A 21,750-nucleotide genomic window follows, 5' to 3' on the forward strand; every position below is an offset into this window, starting at 1 on the left:
TAATATTCCTGATAATTGAATATTGTTAAGAGAATCATGGGTGTGGAGCTGTCCAGGGTGTTACAATATTTAACATGAAAACTGAATGAAACATTTGTGTAACATGAATAGTTTTTAACCATAAAGAAGTTTCAACTGACTTGGAATACATGAATGCATACGTAATTCTTTATACAGTCATTTTTAATTTAAGAATTAAAAGTCTTTGTATGGTAGTTATAGGTGTTGATCAATTTCTGTGTGGATTTTTGAATAAGCATATGAGAATATTTTATGAAAATCATTCTTAAAAAGGTACTGAAGAGCAAAATATAAAAGCTGATAAAAACTATATGTGATTTTGAAATTAAAATTATAGAATATGAAGAATTTTAAACAAGATTAGTAAAATCCACTCAGAAGAGCAAGATAATACAGGAAAAAATTGTTCCTCTTATCCAATTGCAGTACCCACACCATCAGTATTCAAAGTTAATTCACTTTTCTTGTATGTTTAATTACCAATAAAACTGTATTTTCCAAGATGTTACAAATAGGAAGAAACCAACACATCTATCATCTTTTACAATTATTTTTCTTAATATTATGTATTATGATGAGCAAATAAATTGAATTAGTGGTCAATGAACAACATTAACTCATTTTTCATTGTTGCGTCTTTATTAGTTTCTTTTTGTTTTAAATTTGGGTTTATTCTGCTGTTCTTTTTTACTTCTTTAGTTGACAGTTTAACTTATTAATTCTAATACAAACCTTTAAGGCTATAAATTTCCTTCTAAGAAATACTTTATCTGAATTTCACCAGCTTGACATATAGTATTTTTGCTATTTTTCAATTTTCATTATCTTCTTTGTCTCTTATTATTTCTTCTCAACCAACATATTTTTTGGTAACATATATTTTCTTATTTGAAAACATACATTTTTTTCCCCAATCATCCTTTTCTTGTTAATTTCTCCTTCAGACACTTCTGGTGAGAGACTGTGCTCTGTAAGATGTCAGTCTTTGAAATATTTTGAGGCTGGCAGGATGACCTTGGAAGTGACCAGTCTTCATAAAGAATAATCTTTGCTTTAAAGTTGGGACACCTGGGTGGCTCAGTCAGTTAAATGTCCGACTCTTGATTTCAGCTCAGGTCATGATCTCAGGGTCTTGAGATCGAGCTCCATGTCCTGCTTCATGTGCTGGGCGTGGAACCTGCTTAGGATTCTCTCTTTCCCTCTCCTTCTGCCCCTGCCTCCACTCTCTCTCTAAATAAACAAATTAAATCTTACAAAGGAAAACAAAATGTGTTTTGTGCAGTAGCTGGGTGCAAAGTTCTCTATGCATTAGTCTTTTTATTTGTGAAGTGTATATATTCTCTAATTATTGTTTTGGTATGTTAATATTTGTCACTATTTGGTGGAATTATTAATTTCTCTTTATTTTAAAAATAAATATTGTATATATTTATATTTAAATATATTTAAAATATTTTTATTCTATATTATTATATATATTATGTTTAGAATATAACATCTTTCTGATAATTAAACTATTATTATATACTATATTTCTTTATCTCTAGTCGTGATTTAGGTACTCTATTTTTTTCTGATATTAACAAGGCTACACATTCTTTTGATTAATATACTTGCCTGGTTATATCTTCATCTTGCTTTAGACGTTTAGTTGTTCTGTGGTCTTGTGTCCCAGGTGTGTCCCTTTTAGACAGCAAATAGTTTGGTTTTATTTTTTATTTAATTCATGGTGGTTAGTTTGTCTTTAGTGTTTATTACAGTTACATTTTTTGTGATTTCTGGTGTATTATTATTTCTTGTTTGCATTCTATATGTCCCACTTTGTTTCTTTTGTTCTACTTTTTTGCCTTTTTATGTATTGAATTTATGGTTTCATTTTCCCTCATTTCACTTATTTTCTATCTATTGGTTTGAAAGTTTTAAATGTATATTCTATTATTTGGTACCCCCTTTTCTACCAGCCTTCTTAATGGAGTCATATTTAAGTGGTGTCCTTATCCTTCTCCCAAACCATAAAAAGATTCTAAAAAAAAGATTACAATACATGTTATCTTAATTTTATATGCTATTGTTCAGTATTTTTCTTCAAGTTTGTTTCATCCTGACACAAATGAGATATTATTATTGTTTTTGCACTTAACATTTGTTAAGCTATACATAGATATTTACCAATTTTTTTTATTGTGGTAAAAAACATGTACAATTTACTGTCTTAACCATTTTTAAGTGTACATTTCAGTAGTGTTAAGTACATTCACATTGTTATGGAACAGATCTCCAGAACTTTTCCATTTTGCAAAACTGAAACTCCATACCCATTCATGTCCATTTTCCCTACCCCTCGGCCCTGGGAACCACCATTGTCCTTTCTGTTTCTATGAATTTGATTACTTTTGATACCTCACATAAGTGGAAGCATACAGCATTTGTTATCTTGTGACTGGTTATTTCATTTACGTAATGGTCTCAAGGTTTAACCATGTTTTAGCATGTGACAGGATTTTCTTCCTTTTTAAGGCTGAATGATATTCCATTGTATGTATAGACCATATTTGTTTATCCATTCATCCATTGATAGACATTTGAGTTGCTTCCACCTTCTGGCTGTTGTGAATAGTGCTACTACAAACATGAGTATGCAAATATCTCTTCAAGACAGTCCTTTTAATTCCTGTGGATGCATACTCTGAAGAAGTGGGATTGCTGGATAATTTGGTAGTTCTGTTTTTAATTTTTTGAAGAACTTCCATATTGTTTTCCATAGTGGTTGCACTATTTTACAATCCCACCAGCAATGTAGAAGGGTTCCAAATTCCCCACATCTTCACCAATATGTAGTATTTTGGTGGGTTTTTGTTTTTTTTTTGTTGTTGTTGTTGTTTTGATAGTTGCCATCCTAATGGGTGAGAGGTGATATCTCATTGTGGATTTGATTTGCATTTCTCTGATGATTAGTGATGTTGATATGCTTCTTGGCATTTGTATATCATCTTTGGAGAAATGTATCTTTAAGTGTCTTGCCCATTTTTTAGTTGGATTATTTTATTTTTTCCTGTGGAGTTATAGGAGTTCTTTACATATTATGGCTATTAACCTCTCATGAGATATATGATTTGCAAATATTTTCTTCTTTTTTGTAGTTGCCTTTTTACTCTGGGGATTGTTTGCTTTGCAAAAGCTTTTTAGTTTGATGTAGTACCACATAACTATTTTTGCTTTTTTTTTGCCTGTGCTTTTGTGCCACATCCAAGAAATCATTGCCAGTTCCAGTACCATGAAGCTTTTCCTCTGTACTTTCTTCTAGTTTTATAGCTTTGGGTTTTACATTTAGGTCTTTAATTCATTGCTGAATTAATTTTTGTATATGGCTTAAGATAAAGGTCTGACTTCATTCTCTTGTACATGGGTCTCCTTTCCCAACAGCATTTGTTTGAAGATTCACCAAATATTTTTAGTCATTATTTCTTCTCACATCTCAGATTTCCATTAAGGCTTATTTTGTCCTGCCTATAGTTTATACTTCAGGTTATTTTTTTAAATTAACATATTTTGCTAGTATTTTTTCTGTTTGAAAATGTGAATTTTTTTACTTGAATTCATAATAATGTAATTTCACTGTATATAAATGGCTATATATTTAACTTTGTTAAAAATAAAAACTTGAAGAAATACTTTCACTTGAAGTATTTCTTAATGTAGAATCCTGGACATTGAAAATATCAAAAGTTATTTAATGAACACTAAAAATTAAATAAGTTATAACCATATAAAATAAGTTTACAGAAGTTATTATAAAATGATGCTGCTTGCAGATGATTTCTCAAGGCAGTTTTTTCAAATTCTAAAATCTCAGATTTCTCCCATGTAATAAAATGTATTTCAAGTGCGTTGCATAACAATGTGTAGTCTCTTCATTTTTTTCTCTATCTTTATTTATTTTGCTAAACTAGTAAAATTCTGATAAGCATACATTACACAACACACGTGAAAAAATTATCAACTGCCTTACATATGAATATAAACACATGGATGTTATATAAATTTAATCAAATGAAAGCAAGCTATATAATTTATAAAATTGGAAGTGTTTTAGTTCAGCATTATGAGGGTAGTTGAATATTATAAAATTTGTTATTTTGTCAAATAATAGTATCAAAATGGAAACAATCTGTCTAAAAATTTCATAAATGCTAGTAACACTAGAATTCAGTATGTATATTTAATGAACCTGATGAATTAGGACTAGGAGGACTTTTTTCCAATTCAATAAATATAAGAAATTAATATTGAGTATTTACTATGCCAGGCACTGTGTTAAACTGCTCACACTCCATTGAGTTTAGGATTATAATTATCTCTGTTTTATATATGAAGAAACTGAACTTAAGAAAGGATTGAGTAACCTGCCTAGCACCACAAACCTTGCATTTGGCAGAGCTAATCATTAAATTTTTCTTTAGTAATAGAGAATATGTTTTCTCTTCTCAAAAATTCAGAAGAATGAACTAAAAAATTACACTTAAGTTGATCAAATAAAAACAAATATATTAAGATGTAGTAGATTTTAGAAAACTGAAGACTTCATTGTGGAACTAAAACACAGTAACATATGTAGCAGAATGTAACATATCATATGCCAGGATGTATTATAAATGGTCAGTTTTTCTCAAATTAATGTACAGTTTTAAAGTAAATCCAATAAATTTCCAATAGATTTTTGTTTTATACCCAGACCCAATTTTTCCAGAGGTGATTTATAAAATAACAAGGGTTGGAATAACCAAGGCAAATTAGAAAATAATTAATGAGGGAAAGTGGATTGCACTGTAAGATAATAGAAAAACATTAAGCTGCTTCAGTAATTCATATTCTGTGGTATGTCAAAATAAGCTTCTGAATCAATGGAACAAACCAAAAAGACCAGAACTATGCCTGAGGGCTTAAAGACTTTTGTCGTATATTTGTTTATAAATATGAACTTTCTTTCTTTCTTTCTTTCTTTCTTTCTTTCTTTCTTTCTTTCTTTTTTCTTTTTCTTCTTTCTTCTCCTTTCTTTCTTTTCATCAGAGAGAGAGAGAGAGAGAGAGAGAGAGAGAGAGAGAGAGAGAGAGAGATGAGTGGGGGAGGGGCAGGGGAGAGAGAGAGAGAGAGAGAGAGAGAGAATCTCAAGCGGACTCCATGCCCAGGGCAGAGCCTGCTGTGGGGCTTGATCTCACGACCCTGAGAGCATGACCTGAGCCGAAATCAAGAGTTGGATGCTTAATCTACTGAGCCCCTATAAAATAAATAAGTTGGGGAAGAGTTTTTCAATAAATAATAAATCATTTTTATGTATTTGAACAAAAACTAAATTTTTATTTCATATTTTTCTGAGGAAAACAAATGATTTGGTGTTTATTTTCTGGAAAAGATATGTTGGGTACTTAAATAAAAAATAACAAAATGCAAAATAATTTATTAGAATAATTACATTAACAATACAAAATCACAAATAAAAATCAAAATGAGATGAGAGAACATTGGTATTATGCATATATAAAGAGCTATTTTAAATTAATAAATAAAGATTAACACCACATTAGAAAATGACTAAGAAAGCAGAACATTTATTGATCTGTACAAATAGATATATAATTAATATAGAAATTGTTTACTTTCAGTCTTTATCAAAGAAGTACTTTTTGAATCAACAATGATGTGTTGTATTTTACCCACAAAGATGGAATAGAATAATATCAAATGACAGTAAGGGTACAGAGCTTCTGAAAATAAAAGCGGAAATATCTTTTCTGAAGGACTTTGGTAATCTTTATCCTATTTTGAAAAATGCACTTGCATTTTAGCCCAGAGATTTATTTTAGAGAAATTATTTGAGTCTGTGCAGAGATAGTTATATATAATAATGAAAAAATTGGAAACAAGTTAAATTTAGAAAACCAAAAATAGCATTGATTTGAGAAAATGTTTTTAATATATTGGGAAATTTAATAAGCAGGTTAAAAATCATAGGCATGAAAAGTTCTAATTTTTAAATTACATATGTTAGAGACAAAATTATGGAAGAATATATACTAAAACAATGCTTATTTCTCTCTGGTGGGTTTACAGATAGGTTTTATTTCTTCTTCCTTTAATTTTCTACAATAAGTGTGTATTATTTTATATAGGAAGAATATTCCTTTTTAAAAATAAGTTTATTATTGTACAACAGTGTAAATGTACTTTCACCATAAAACTGTGCACTTAAAAGGGATTAAAATGGTAAGTTTTATGTGCATATTTATTTTACCACAGTAAAAAAGAAGATTGTTGTTTTACATGTATGTCTTTTTAGAATTAGACTTTCCAAGGTAAAAACAGAGTCCTGTCCAATCTAAGACTGTTCTTGATGTTGCACAGTGCATTCTGGTAACAGTCCAGAATGTGCAGCTGAGAATGGAGCTCTGTTGAGCTGATAGAATTATGCACTATTGATTCTTTCATCTTTTAGAACTGATCGACCTTTTAACAAGGGCAGATTGCTTTTGTCTTCAATAGAGTTAATATTTTTTTTCTTTTCCTGTATAACCCAGTTAGGAGCTATCATTTGACTGCTTTCATTTTGCAAGAATTTCTTTTTAATCACTCATCTGTGCTTTACACATATGCGGTCAATTCAAAATATAGTATCTGCTGGTGTGTGAAAGAAATCTTTGCTCTCAAGAACTTATAAACATAGCAAGAGCAAGGCCCAGTAATACAATAGCCAAACTCTGAAAAATCACTGAAAGCAAGATGGAATTGCTGAGATAGGAGAGCTCAGATCTTGTTGGGAAATCTACGCCTTTGATCAAGACTTTGAAAGGTGTGAAGAGATTCCAGAAACAGGGAAGGGGAGAGTCGTGTCCCAGGAAGAATGACATACACTTTGACTAAAGGAGTGCTGAAACTGGGGGTACTTTTTCAGGGCACACCAGCAAGAAGTCAGGGATGGGTAGGATGAAGGTTCTGTTTGAGGTAGTGAAAGATGAGGCAGCAGAGGTGGGTTAGGACCCTAGAGTCATGATGCCTATGATTAGAAATTTACATGGAGTTGGGTGTGAAGCCACCGGAGCCCAACTTTCATGGGATTAAAGTGGCCATACAGGATAGGATGAATTAGAGATGAGTGAAACTGAAAACCAAAGTACAGCTTGTGAGAGATGCTGGGTAGCTCAGTCAGTTAAGTGTCTGCCTTGGGCTCAGGTCATGATCCCAGGGTCCTGGGATGGAGCCCTTCATCGGGCTACCTGCTCAGTGGGGAGTTTGCTTCTCCCTCTGTCTGTCACTACCCCTGCTTGTGCTCTCTCTCTCTGACAAATAAATAAAAATAAAAATAAAAAACCCCACAAAGTACAGCTTAGGAAACTATTGCAGTTATTTCAAAGAGGTATGGAGAGCATGGTCAGCGAAAATGGAAAGAGAACATTATTAGGGGAACTACAGAAGTTGGAATTGATTAGGTATAGGGGTGGAGTGGGGATTAAGGAAAAGAAGGTATGAAAAATGTTCCTGTGAGTAGTTGGTGATGACACACCAGAATTTTAAAACCCAAGTGTTATCATATAATTTTAAGCAGAGAAATTACTCTTATAGCATAATCCAATTCTTGTTTTTCACCTGTCATATAATAAATCCCTGATGGAATTAGGGATCCACCTGAGTCATACAACTCGTCTGTTGTAAGGCAGGGACTTGAACCGAGGTCCAGGTTCTCCTGTCTGTCTATTCTTCAGATTTTAAAGTAAGAATCCCTTACTTTAACGTGTTGATTTTCCTGTGAAACCTTAAAATTAGGCTGATGTTTTTATGTTCCCAGCATAGTTGGATTAAGTCAATTGCGTTAATACTTTTATTTCTTTCATAACTGTCTTCAGGATTTATGTTGTGAGGGATGCATGAATATGTACCATGAAAACAGTAATACATGAGAATCTTAACAATGCTTTCAGATTACCTTAGTGGTTTTCTAACATTACCCAATTAAATCCTTCTGATTTAACTCTGCTGAGATCAGCTTGATATTATGGCCTCCAGGGATCTGACATAAGGAAATACATTCCAACTAAGAAAGTTTAAGTAAACTAGCAATCCGAGAAGCTAGAACTTAAACCAGGCTTTCGACTCCCAATCGTAAATAGCTTCTAGTTGCAGGAAAAGATGTAAATTTTTTCCTTTAGCAGGATACAATTCGGAGCTGAACAAAAGCTTAGTGATCAATTATTCCATGAGTTGGCAATTTTTTCTGGGAAAGATATAAAGTAAATACTTTTGGATTTGCCAGTGATACAGTTTGTTTCAAATGTTCAGTTCTGTTGTATTGCAAAGGCCATCATAGGCAATATGTAAAGGAATGGGTCCAACGAACCTTTCTTTACAAAAACTGGTTGAAGGCTGAATTTGACCCATAGAATATAGTTTACTGATCTTCTCACCTCTAGTCTTATTCCTGAGAAGAAAACTGTAGTCTCCCTAGAGATTATTAGGCTTGTCCAAACTTCTTTTGGCTGGAACCCAGAAATCTATTTTATTTTACTGCTTTTGATTCTAATATCTCTTTCTAAAGAGCCATTTAATAATATCAGTCTAATTGAAGATTTGTGTCTTCCCCATCCTCAGCACTGTAAGACCAATTCTAGTTGGGTGTGATGCTCATGGTGCTCATGGAATTAGTTTAGGTAGTCAGTAATGTCTTAATTGTGCTGACAATAGTTTCTTGATTATATTTTTCAGTGGAGATTTGCAGACATCCAGTCCCTTGACTGTTGGTCTGCCTTTCTTCCAGATTCCTCACTTTGTGGCACTCTGCTTTACTACATAACAAAGTTTTAATAAGCAAACTCCACAGCAATTGTATCAATTTAACTTTGCAGAATAGCAACTAAGACTCATAACAGATCACAGGAAATCCTAGAATTGTTCCTTGTATCTCCTTCAATCTCATGTTCCAAGGGAGCCATGATTAATTTTAAATTGATAATGGTAAATTGATACTTACCATAAGAAATAAACATTTATATAATTGTGCCAGTTAGTTTTCATTTCATCATTCTTTAAAAAAGATGCAACGTATTTACACAAAATAGCATAGTTTAAGAGAACCAAATATTTTCCAAGTGCTTTTGATTTGTAATTCAAGTTGATTCTGCTAGCAACCTTAGTCAAAGGCCAGCATTTTACTTCTGTGTCAGAGCCCTAAGATTTGATTTTAGAAAACCTATCTTTATTACATTTTCTGCTTCTAAAGGACTCTGTGTTTTATATTAAAGTAGGCCAGTTTTGTTCCTCCACGGTGCTTGGCGTTTAAAATAGAAGATTAAAAACAAGATAGGAAACTTTTCTGTTTAGAGTTATCCCCCTTCCAACTGTGTGTGTATGTTTGTGTGTGTATGTTCCAAACTTCAAATATTAACTACTTGTTAGCATTCCAACCACATTGTTTTAATTTTAAATACAATTTGATGATATACATACTTCCAATTTAGCTTGATTTTTTTTCCTCTCATAGAAGAGGAAGTGAAACTATTTGCACACCATTATGAAACTCACCTTTAAATGCAAGAGGGAAGCCACAAAATGAGCCTTGGGGTCTACCGTTTGTGTCTGAATTCTAGTTTTGCCATCTCTGCTATAATAACTGAGTTCTTGTGTGATCATACAGATTCGAATCCCTGGTGGTTGCTAAGAGAGAATACAAATGCAGAATGAAACCTAAGATCAGGGGTGCCTGGGTGGCTCAGTCATCAAGCGTCTGCCTTTGACTCAGGTCATGATCTCAGGGTCCTGGGATCGAGCCCCACATTGAGCCCCGCATCGAGCCCCACATTGGGCTCCCTGCTCTGCGGGAAGCCTGCTTCTCCCTCCCCCACTCTCCCTGCTTGTGTTCCCTTGCTCACTGTGTCTCTCTCTGTCAAATAAATAAATAAAATCTTAAAAAAAAAAAAAGAAACCTAAGATTAATCAGGCAGTGGTAGTCTTCCCCATTTAAACAGGCTTAAAGTAAATACAAAATTAAGGAGAAAAAACAAAAATTATTTTCCAATGATGTTGTAAGAATAACCTGATATTACATTGGTATTCAGAGATGGAAGAGAAAACATATTGGGAACTTCAGAAAAATTGTTTAGAAACTATGCATTTTAATAATCAGGTATGGAGGATTACTGCAAAAGAAAGGAAAAAAATGTATTGTGGAAATTTTTGTAAACATTTTTGAAAATATTTGGAATGACAAAATTAGGTGAAGGAAAAGAAAAACAAAGGAAAAAGAGAAACTATAAAAAGGTAGACAGAAATAAATAAAAATTTAATTTTATTTTTTTAAAATTTATTTATTTATTTGAGAGAGACAGAGAAGGAGAGAGAAAGAGAGGGAGCATGAGTGGGCGTGGCAGAGGGAGAGGGAGAGAGAATCCCAAGCAGGCTCCACACCCAGTGGGGAGCCCGACGCAGGGCTCGATCTCACGACCCTGAGAGCATGACCTAAGCCAAAACCAAGAGTCGGAAGCTCAACCAACTGCACCACCCAGGCACCCCAACAATTTTATTAAACAAAACCAAGTTATGCTACACAGATTGTATTACATTAAAACGCAAAACGAAACAAGTGTGCCTCTATTTTCACATCTTTGGTAGATTTCATCTCTTTGGAATCAAGAAAATATATGTTTAAAGAAACTGAAAAGGTTTGAATTTAATGGTGAAATGTTAATGCCATTAGAAGGTACAGTTGACTTTCATTACAGTTCGATAAAGTCTTAGTTTCTATCTCTATAAAATAATTATTTACAGGGGCAATTATAACTAGCTTTGGTGTACAGTTCCACTGATGACCATTGTTGTTCCTGAGATGCAGGACGCCAGGAGGAATATTTATTGTTATGTTGTATCTTCATTCTCATAAGAAGTAAGCTAGTTAAGGATTGATTTGCCCTAATTAGTACTCATGGTTCTGTTAAGTATTGAGTTCAAGAAAGGGGAGAAGTATATGTTTTCTACACAAAAATGGTAGCACTCTTCTGGAATATGGATGCAGTATTGATGGATTATATATATATTTTACTCAGTTCTTGAGCTTGAGAGTTCTCTTAAATATAAATTCAGGTTTTTATATTGTTAACAAAGGATTCTTTAAATATTGTTACAATCTATAGTTTTATATTAGAAGCATTTATTTAAATACTCATAATTTGTTGCTTTGGGCCAAAGTCCATTGCAGCTTGCAGAGTAAAAAAAGGTTCACCTCACACCTTAAGCATCTTAGATATTTTAAGCAGAATGAGTTTTTGAATTATTAAAAAAACTATTTTCCAAATGAATTTTACTTCAGATAGATATATTTCTCATGCTAGTTTGGCTCTACTTTTGGTGTAATCAAGTAGAAAAAGAGTTAATTATTTGAAAAATAAAGTCTTTTTATAAAGCAGTAAGAAAATTGTCTTTCCTAGAGTTGTTCTTGAATTATCTGAATTATCTTAACAAAAAGCAGCATCATTTCAAGACAAAGTACAGAGTAAGGAGTCATGTGTAAGATCTTATAACTTGAGAGGTCCTTGAGTATATATTCTTGGATCTAGAGAAGCATAGTGACATCTGTCTTTGATTATAGTTACATGGATAAATTCAAATTTTAGAGCTGTATTTAAAACATTTCAACATACACAATGGTATTATGTTCTTGGAATATGGCACATGGTGGTAATTTTTAATATAATTATACATGTCTGACTGGTTGTCTTTGAAATAAATTATTAAAAAGAAGACATTCATGGCAAAATCAGAATTTCTCATGGTTTAAGTCCTGTTTATCTTAAAAAATTCAAAATAAACTCTTTGAATAAAGATTTCTGTTGGTTTTACAATTGTTTAAATTACCTTTATCGAAACTTTGCTTTAATTGCTAAAATGTTTAGTTTAACTCCTGACATAGTGCTCCTATATTGTCAAACATTAATGAGAATGAGAAGAAATTTTCTTTTTTTGAAGTGTTTGCTAAGAAAAAATATTAAGGGAATACTAACAGAAAAAAAAAAAAAGAATTAGCTATGAATCTGTATTCATAGTAGTCCTGGGTTCCTTATCTCCAGGAATCAAATTACCGTGTGCAGTTATAATCATTTTACTTTTTGTGTCATTTTGCTCCAATTTGCAGATTGTTTTAAATTTTACCACAATGGACCTATACAAAAGCAGTTTGTGCTGGTATGACTACATTGAAGTGAGAGATGGGTACTGGAGGAAATCACCTCTCCTTGGTAAGAGACTCTTTACCTCCTCTGTGGCCATGCATCTAGTTTGTCCTTGAAAGTAGATTCTTTCAAGAGTCATCTTAGACTTCAAAATGTATGTGGCCCGCATCTTAATTTTTATTATACTCTTTTCAACGACAGCAAAATACAGATAGATAAATAGAGAGATTGATTTTAAACTAGCTTAAATTATGAGGAAATACTTGGATCTGAATGTAATGACTGAGAATAGCCTCCAAATATATTTTTAATTTGATAAATCATCGCTTTTATGAGAAAACCAGATAAATGATGTGGGTGCGCGTGTCTGTGTTTTGTTTTGTTGGCTAAGAGAGTAGAATGTGAGCCACTAGGTCCATGTTTGGTAGCTGATTTCTTCTGCCACCCACGTTAGCTCTCACTGTGGACGTCACGGTTGTGCTTCTCAGAGAGTTTTTGTGGCTGAGAAGAGGCATTTGTCCTTTGTGTCATAAATTGTAGCTCAGATTTGGTGCTCACAAAAGTCTGCTGCCAACGTTTAACCACAGACCACACCATTAACTTGCATGAGGCACTTTACTGTTGCCCTCTGTTTTACTTAAAGGTGAAAGCTGTTGTGAGCGTGTAAGCATCTACTTTAATGTTGATTTTTTTTTGAAATGGCAACTTTTCCTTTATTTTTAGAGGTAGCTTTGCTCAGTTGTGCTTATGTGCCATACAGTTCTTTTTATCTTAACATCCAAAACCCGCTGAATGGACACCGTTGTATTAAAAGTCTTAGGTCCAAGACATATAGAGATGTTTAAAAATAAGAAAAAAAAAATAGAGTTGAACGAATGTGATAAGTCAGGTTGAAGAAAACATTGTCTTGAACACTGCATTTCTTAGCCTAGGTGAAGCAATCTGTAATACGTATGTATGTGTTCCAAAGAAAACATTTCATTAAATTCATGTTGAAGAACCAAATCTAAAGCTAAATAGTGGAGCACATTTCTTTTAGAACGCCAGCAGCATTACATGCTTCGGCGTATAGTGGGCCAACAGACTGCTTCAGTCTGGTCATCGTTTTCATGTGGAAAATTTTCCCCACTACTTCCCCTGAGACCTGTTCCTTGAAGTGTACCTGTCAGACAGGCAGCATCAGGATCACTTGTTAGAGGGGTAGAAATCCAGGCTCCATTCCATACTTTCTGAATTAGAGACTGTGTTTAACAGACTCCCTGGCATTTCATATGCACATTACAGTTTAAGAAACATTGCTCTCTTTTGCGTGCCCTTAATTTACTTTGCCATTTAGGAAGACGGTTCTTCACCTGTTGACTGTTAGTATGAATTTGTTTGAAGTCGACTACCATTTTTCATATACTGAAGCTATGTATGATAGCACTGCCAGGGGCATGCAGAAATGGATGGCAATGTGTTATTGTTGGTAAAATTATTTCATGTGGATATGCAGATTTAGCCATTTTCTCATATATGGAAATTTAAAGCACAGTGGAGACACACAGTTAGCCAATATATGTTTATGGGAGGTTGACCGACTACACAACAGATTATGACTTTGTACATGGGATGGAATGTATGCAGTAGTGTAAGACCCCCAGAGCAGCATGTGAGTCTCCCCGGTGGGTCATCGTCGAACCCCACAGGACAAAGAACTCTGCTTTGGGCCGAGACACATCCTTAACCAAGCTACTTCTCTGCAAGGACTGGTCTGACAAATGGAGCCAGTTTCTCAGGATCACCTGTACTTTTTTCTGTTCTCTATGAAAGAATATTCCCTACCTTGATGTATCATGTGACCTTTTACAAATACGTCTTTAACACTAGCTGTTTCTTAATTCTATAGACAATGATATTGACGTCAGTCTGTTAATCTGAGAATGGTATGTTCCAATATTTTATAAATAGATACAAAGACATTCTTTTATTTATCCACCTGTGTTAAGTAAATACTAGGCATACTTATAGCTCTAGTTACTCCACATAGAGTATAGGAACCAAATCGGGTTTTATATGTATAATTTGTGGCTAGTGTGGAAAGCAATTAGAATATAGAGTCATATTTAGGAGTCTCTCTGTATTCTTTTATTTCTTTTAGGTAGATTCTGTGGGGACAAGTTGCCTGAAGTTCTTACCTCTACAGACAGCAGAATGTGGATTGAGTTTCGTAGCAGCAGTAACTGGGTGGGAAAAGGCTTTGCAGCTGTCTATGAAGGCAAGTCCCATTCAGTTTTAGAGATTACTTCCCCTTAAGTCTCTTAGCAGAAATGTCCTTTCTCTCAATTTCATTAGAATGATATTGTAACCACATTTAATTATGAAGTTTCCTAAATCTGTGTTATAATATTCACAAAAATGAATTTTTTACAAAAGTACTCAGTAAAGTTAAATTGCAAGAAGAGCCTCTTTCCTGGTACCAGTGACATAGTAATATATAAATGTATGTAGGGATGTGGGGGGGGGTGTATGGAAATGGCACAAAAGCTCTTAAATTTCCATTGTTTCCATGATTATTAAAATGTCATGAAGAAATTATGATTTTTTTCTTTGTACTAAATTTGTGTTTATTTGGTGCCTATACTGCTGAAATTCTCTGTTACAGGAAACTGCACAGAAAGTACTTGTGCACATTTCTGGAGCATGCTTTGTCTAAGTGAGGGAGGCAGCATTCAAGGGAGACTTTACTAGCTGCTTTGTTCTATACTTCTCTGAAACAACAAGCTGGCATTGTGTGTCCTGGCTTTAAAAATCGCCCCCCTTTTTTTTTTTGCCAGGTTGTGGGCAGAAGAGACCCTTCTTGCGCCTACCTCTGCTAGCACAAGAGCTTAGGTAATTTAGAAGACAGGAGATTTCTGCTTCCCTTAAACTTTTAAGTAAACGGAAGCATTTTGTTGTAGAGATTAGCTGTACGGCCGTGAAGGGGATTATTTGGCTGGAGCCACAGATGTTGAGCACATGATGCTAGCTCACGTTGCCAGAGGCCCAGAGAGTTCCGTGGAGCGTCTCTCTTGATCAGCTATTTTACCTGAGCTCAAAAGACTGTAAGAACCAGTTCAGGGACTCATATAGAATATGATAGAATATTCTACTGCATAGAATACATTTACAAGATCTCAAACAGTTTTTAGAAGTTAAAAAAAATACTGTTTTTTTGTAAAGATGTAAAGAAACTGTGATAAACAAAATCACATATCCCCGTGCTATTATCTAAATTTTATAGTTAACTGACTAGGTTTTTACCATCTAAATATTTACAGCAGTATAACCAGCCAACTTTGATTTTTTATAGCCGGTCTTTATGTACTCAGCTACAGGCACTGAACTAAAATGGTATCTCAGAAGAAAATGAAAATGAAATGTCAGGTCTAGGTTTATTTATTTGCTTATTTTCGCCCTCAGCGATCTGTGGAGGTGAGATACGTAAAAATGAAGGACAGATTCAGTCTCCTAATTATCCTGATGACTACAGACCGATGAAGGAATGCGTGTGGAAAATAACAGTGTCAGAAGACTACTTTGTTGGATTGACCTTTCAGGCCTTTGAGGTAAAGTCTTTCAGGCACCCTTCACGGAACATATCCTCTATAAATGACAGTGCCATTTAAGGGGATCCTCATTAAATAAGCAAAGAACCAGAGAATCAGCTTTTTAATCAGCAAAGAAGCAAAGGATTGCCTATAAAATGTAACATCAAGAGTGAAAGAGGTTTTTTTCCCCTTCTTCTTCTTTCCTCTTGTTGCAGACATTTTCAAGAAGATTAAAGTGAGTTTACATTATCTGTGCTATTTGAATTAGAATGTTTGAAGTACCGACAATAGTTTCTTTGGAGAAATGCACAGGCTTGTTTCACAAGACTGCTTGAAGAGTCCATTAAAATAATAGAACTTTTATTTCTCTTCTAAACTAAGAGGTTAAAAGGTAGACCATCATGTTGTTGTTGTTGTTGTTATAGAGAAAATCCATATTTCACCTTTTCACCATTATGCAGAAAACTGTTTATATCAGAAATAGAGTTTAAGTGTTTTTAGCTTTCGATTTCATCAAAAATATATATCAGGGAGGAGATCAGCACCAACATTACATTATTAGATGAAGGCACAATAAACCAAAGGTTAGTCAGAATTCTGGAGCAAAGTCTGGGTCCAAAACTACCACGCTGGCTAATGAGTCATTTTAGTGGGGCTGGGGGAACTGAGCTAGGGATTGGAAGCCAAGAGATGGAGGACTTTGTCGTGAATTCCACAGCATGTTTAAATCGAAGAATCAGTCTAGAAGTTGAGAGCCCACTGATGAAATGGGAAGGAATGATGAGATGGTGGTGGTAGGTTCATCTCCAGATGCCATAACTGGAGATTATTTCTTCATTGATTAGAAGGCTGATTCTCTGTCCAAGCAATCAGAAGGCAGGGCCAGGGTATGCTCGTTCCTGAGTGCAATGCGTGTGCTGGTGTCTCAGTCCCCAGAGCAGAAACATCGGGGGAATCCAGGCATTACCATAAGCCCAGAGAATCTCTCACCTTCACGTGCAAGCTGTGTGATATACTTATCTCCACCCCTTTGCATATGCCATTTAATTTCCCAGACATACAGCCTTTTATCATGAAAAAATTGTCTTCTCTTATACGATCATGATGTTGTATTATATGCTCCTGATCATTTCGCATTTTTGGAAACCTTGGTTCTTGAGATTATTTGATTCATGTTTGAATTTTGTTATTTTACCGGATCAATAATATTGCAAACATTATTCAAATAGACCACCTTATTGTTAACAGTGAACTAAAACTGGATAGGATTCACCTGCTATTTAGACCAAAATAACTGGTTCAGTGAAAAATTATCTACCTAATGACTGCATTACTTGTATTTTGTGATGTTGCCCAAATGATTAAGAGATGAACTGTCTTTCAATATATAATTCAATTTTTTATGAAATTCTCCTATTACATAAGTGATGTCAGAGAATGCATCTAAAACTAAATTCCATGCATCTAAAAACTGAGCTACAATTCCTGAGATGCAGAAGGCTTAGTTGGTTTGCAGTTTTTTCTTTAATGCCAATATATCACAGTGATATTCTTCAAAAATAAGATAGTGAAAGGACAGGTAGGAAAGATTTAATCTTAGGCACTTAGAACCATGCCTGACAGAGAGTAGTCGCTTAATAAATATTTGTTGATTGAGCAAGTGATTGAGATTTGGGATTGGGGAAAGGTCATGCCATGTTTGGCTGGCAGTACATTTTAACTGTTATCTCTAGGTTCCTGTCCTTTCTTCATCTTGCTCTATTTCCTTATGTTTCTTCCTCCTTTGTTCATATAGTGGACATATGTAAATGTCTGATAGGTCTCTCATCTTCAGATGACCAGAACCAAACCTTTGATTGTCTTGTCCTACTCACTAACTCACTCTTCTTCAGTCTTCCAGATTTCAGTATTTACTATTTCGGTATGTCACTATTTACTCAAGAACTAGCCCTGATTCCACTTTTTCTCTTAAACCCTGAGGCCAATCAGTTAACATATTTCATTTGCTTTGTCTTCAACAATGCCCCATGCATGACCACTTTATCCCAACTTTGTGGCCACTACTATGTTCCCACTGCTGCTCCTTCTCTTGGAACTTGGTGAGAATGTCACCTCTCTACTCTTGCCCTGCATATCCTGATCCACAGCAGCCAGAGTGATACTTTTACAATGTAAGTTAGATCATAACATGATGCTTAAATTCTTTTGGGGTGGCGGGAGCACCTGTGTGCTCAGTTGGCTAGGTGGCCAACTCTTGATTTTGGCTCAGGTCATGATCTCAGGGTTGTGAGATCGAGCCCCACATCAGGCCCTGTGCTCAGCAGGGAGTCTGCTTGAAATTCTCTCTATTCCTCTCTCTTTCTCCCTTTGCCCCTCCCACTTTATGTGCTCTCTCTCTCTCTCTCTCTCTAAAATAAATAAATCTTAAAAAAAATTCTTTCAGGGGTTTTCTATCACACCTAAAATAAAGCCCAGACTCAGTGATCCTGGACCAAGGCAACCCACGATTGGCCCCAAGCACCTTCTCACTCCCTCTGAGCTAATCTCTTTGGTCTTCTTTCTCTTCCTTGGAAATACCAAGTTTACTCGATCTTATAGCATTTGTCACTGATGCTCTTCTACCTCTAAATGTATGCTTTTATTCCTCTCATTTCATTTGGATCTCTGCTTCACCATTGCCTCCTTAAAAATCCTTGCCTGGTAATTCTATTTTAAATATATTCTTACCTACAATTGTCTATAAACCATTATTCTGTTTTAATTTATTGCACTTACGACTACTGGAATTTATGTTATGGATCTGTTCATTTACATGGTTGCTGTCTCACTAAAAATGATCACCACCAAAGGGTAGGGATCTTAACCTATCTTGTTGGTCACCATATTTCCAACACCACTAGATGCATGATTAATACATGATGATGGGGGGGGGATGAAAGAATGGATGGATTATAGGTAAGGGAGTGTGAGAGTGCATGATGATTGGTGGGTAGAAATTAATATATCCTTCCTTTATCAAAGATACATAAATTTCTATGCAGAAGGAAACAAGCCCATATAGCTAAGAAAAGTTTAGATTATGTAGGATCTGATATGCCTTATGGCTCAATTTAGATAGATCCTTGGTTCTAAGAAATTCAGAAGTGACAAAGAATTTAGAGATGTTCTAATGTATCATCTAAATCTTCTAGATAAGGGAAATGAACTTATGCTGTTAACCTAGTATCATATAAGCAAGGACTAAACCAGCATCAAAATCCAGGTATAATCAATATTCTTTATTCATAGATTCTGTATCTACAAACTTACATACTAACTAAAATTTATTTGTAACCCCCAAATCAATACTCACCACGCTTTCTGGGTCATTCATGGACATGCACAGAACTGCAAAATATTTGAGTCATCTGACATTCACATCCCCAGCTATGATGTGAACGTGCCTTATGGAGAAAATGTATGTGTTAAATAAACATTGTTCAGGCATGCATTATAATGCAGTTGGCTGTGAGTTGTATTAATGAATTGGCAACATATATTAAGGTGTCTTTAAACGGAAACACACATAAAACAAGGTTATGTATTGATTGGTTGACAAAAGATTTGTGATCAGAAGCTCACAAGAACGTAATTCTCTATTTTCCCAGAAGCAATGAATCAGTATTTACTAATTCAGTGTTTTCAGCAACTTTATAGAACTTAACTACCATGAATATTGAGAATCAACTGTGTATGTATTTTTAATTTGTTCTAGTGGTCATTAAGTGATTTTTTCATTTAGTTGATTTATATCTGTTTATATAAATTTATTTTTATTTACATATTTTTAATCTTTAGCTTTTACATTTTATTTTGAGGATGTATAATTAAAAAAAAGTCCTCACCACTTCTCAGCATTTTGTGGTCTTGTCTGACAAAACAGTTTTTATTCATTGATATCAGTCTTTGCCTTTATTCAAAAACTGTTTCTATTTTTGTAACTGTTTATTCTCTATGTTACACTCTCCCCTTTCAGATAAAAAGGGCCTTAAGACAAATTTGTCCATCATTTTTGTTGAACTCTACCGTAAAGAACTTAATAGTTATCTGTTATTTATACTTTTCTGTGAATTTATGTGGTGACTTTATCTCTTCTCATGCTACTTAGATTTTAATGTGAGTACAGAAAGAAAATCTGAACAAGCGTCTTTGTTAATGAATTTCAGGTATCTTTGAACAGGAAAGGATACTATTTGGAGGTCAATAGAGTTCTGATACATCTGTAATTATACCCTTTGGGAACCTTTTTCTTCTCTAGTAGTTACTGACGCATTGCTTCTTAAGGCCGATACTGCAGTGGATTTGTACATGGAGGTAGATCATGTCAGAAATCATTTTGGAGGTATTTGTAAAGAAACCTCTATATTACTGTTTTGCTTGAGCACTTTCAGTCTGCAGAAATACAGAAGAGAAAAAGTTTGGGAGACTGGAAATGTTTATAGTAACAACTTCAAAGAAATGTCAATAAAGCAGAAAAGAAGTGAAATAAACCCAGAGCTTACTTATGTTTACATTGAAATCCCCACATACATTAATTTAAGTGGGATTAAGTTTGAGGTACTTGTCAGCCTTTCTACACACTCTGATTTGGTTATACTTCCTTTATGAAAATCACAAATGTTTAATAGTCTTACCCATCATTACTGCAAGCTGCACAATTGTAAACTATGTACAAAAGTTCTTATCTTGATACTTTGAGGATTGCCTGACTAAAAGTAACCCTTTAATTCCTTTAAATATTTTATATTGTTTAAGTTAAGTAGTCTTTTAAATGAGCTAGGAAGCCAAGACAAAGAGATCTTAATTAGTTAACATTTTTCTGTTTGCCATGTACTGTTTTTGGATGTTTGGCTAAGAATATATATACCAGGGGCGCCTGGGTGGCTCAGTCGTTAAGCGTCTGCCTTCGGCTCAGGTCATGATCCCAGGGTCCTGGGATCAAACCCCGCATCGGGCCCTGCTCAGCGGGAAGCCTGCTTCTCCCTCTCCCATTACCCCTGCTTGTGTTCCCTCTCTCGCTGTGTCTCTCTCTGTCAAATAAATAAATAAAATCTTAAAAAAAAAAATATATATATATATACCAGTTGATGACTTAAAAGAGAATTAAGTAGCTCTTCAGATTTATGGTTTAGGCTATAGTTCTACTCTGAAAGATTAGCATGTGTTCATTTAAATAAACTTGCCCAAGGTCACACAGTTCATAATTAGTAGCATTGTGACTGAAATCAATTCCATGGCCTCTGCACTCTTGAACCCAGGTCCTGGTAGCAGAGAGAGGCATCTATATTCTCTCATACTATTAATTCTTTCCCTTTATAACTATCTTCATTTGTGCATTCGTGTTGTTTAATCATCATATGTTTGTCAGTCCGAGACATGTCTGCTTTATTCACCACTGCTTATACACTGTCAATTGTATATTTTCTGGCAATAATAAGTTTTCAGTGAATATTTATTAAATTTCAGAGTGATGTAAAAGTAACTGTCATGAAAGAAAAAACTTAAATGGTAGCATTAAAAAACTCACGTTAGGTCACGTGAAAATAGACCTAACCCAGACTCATGATTTTCATTGTCACATGGTTGAATGTATATATTTTCTCTCTGTTTTTGAGCTGTAATGATCTATGTGTTAATATTAATATTAAATAGTAATACTAAAATAATATTAAATAATGAAATATTAAATATAGTAACAAATTTTAAAATAATGTTCTATTATTAAGCTTTTCTCCTTTTTTACAAAATTCTTTTTGTTGATAGAATTATGTCTTAGACTTTGCTGGATTTTTCTCATTATTAAAATTAATTTATTTTTTATCATTTTAACAAGAGTGTATGTAGTAGTATACATATGGGGAATCCACACAGATATGGAAATTCCCCAAATTAATTTTTAATGATGATGCTAATCT

At 34.2% G+C, this 21,750-nt stretch overlaps 1 protein-coding gene across 1 annotated transcript in view; it reads left to right on the top strand.

Annotated features, from left to right (window-relative positions):
* TLL1 (tolloid like 1) overlaps positions 1–21,750 on the top strand; it is a 209,546-nt gene that overhangs the window by 137,686 nt on the left and 50,110 nt on the right. Inside the window, exons 10-12 of the mRNA XM_078069414.1 lie at positions 12,191–12,293; positions 14,368–14,484; positions 15,669–15,814. Of these exons, the coding sequence (XP_077925540.1) occupies positions 12,191–12,293; positions 14,368–14,484; positions 15,669–15,814 (366 nt within the window). The remainder of the gene's footprint in view (positions 1–12,190; positions 12,294–14,367; positions 14,485–15,668; positions 15,815–21,750) is intronic.

Source organism: Halichoerus grypus, chromosome 3 (assembly GCF_964656455.1).
Source record: "Halichoerus grypus chromosome 3, mHalGry1.hap1.1, whole genome shotgun sequence".
Lineage (NCBI taxonomy): Eukaryota > Metazoa > Chordata > Mammalia > Carnivora > Phocidae > Halichoerus > Halichoerus grypus.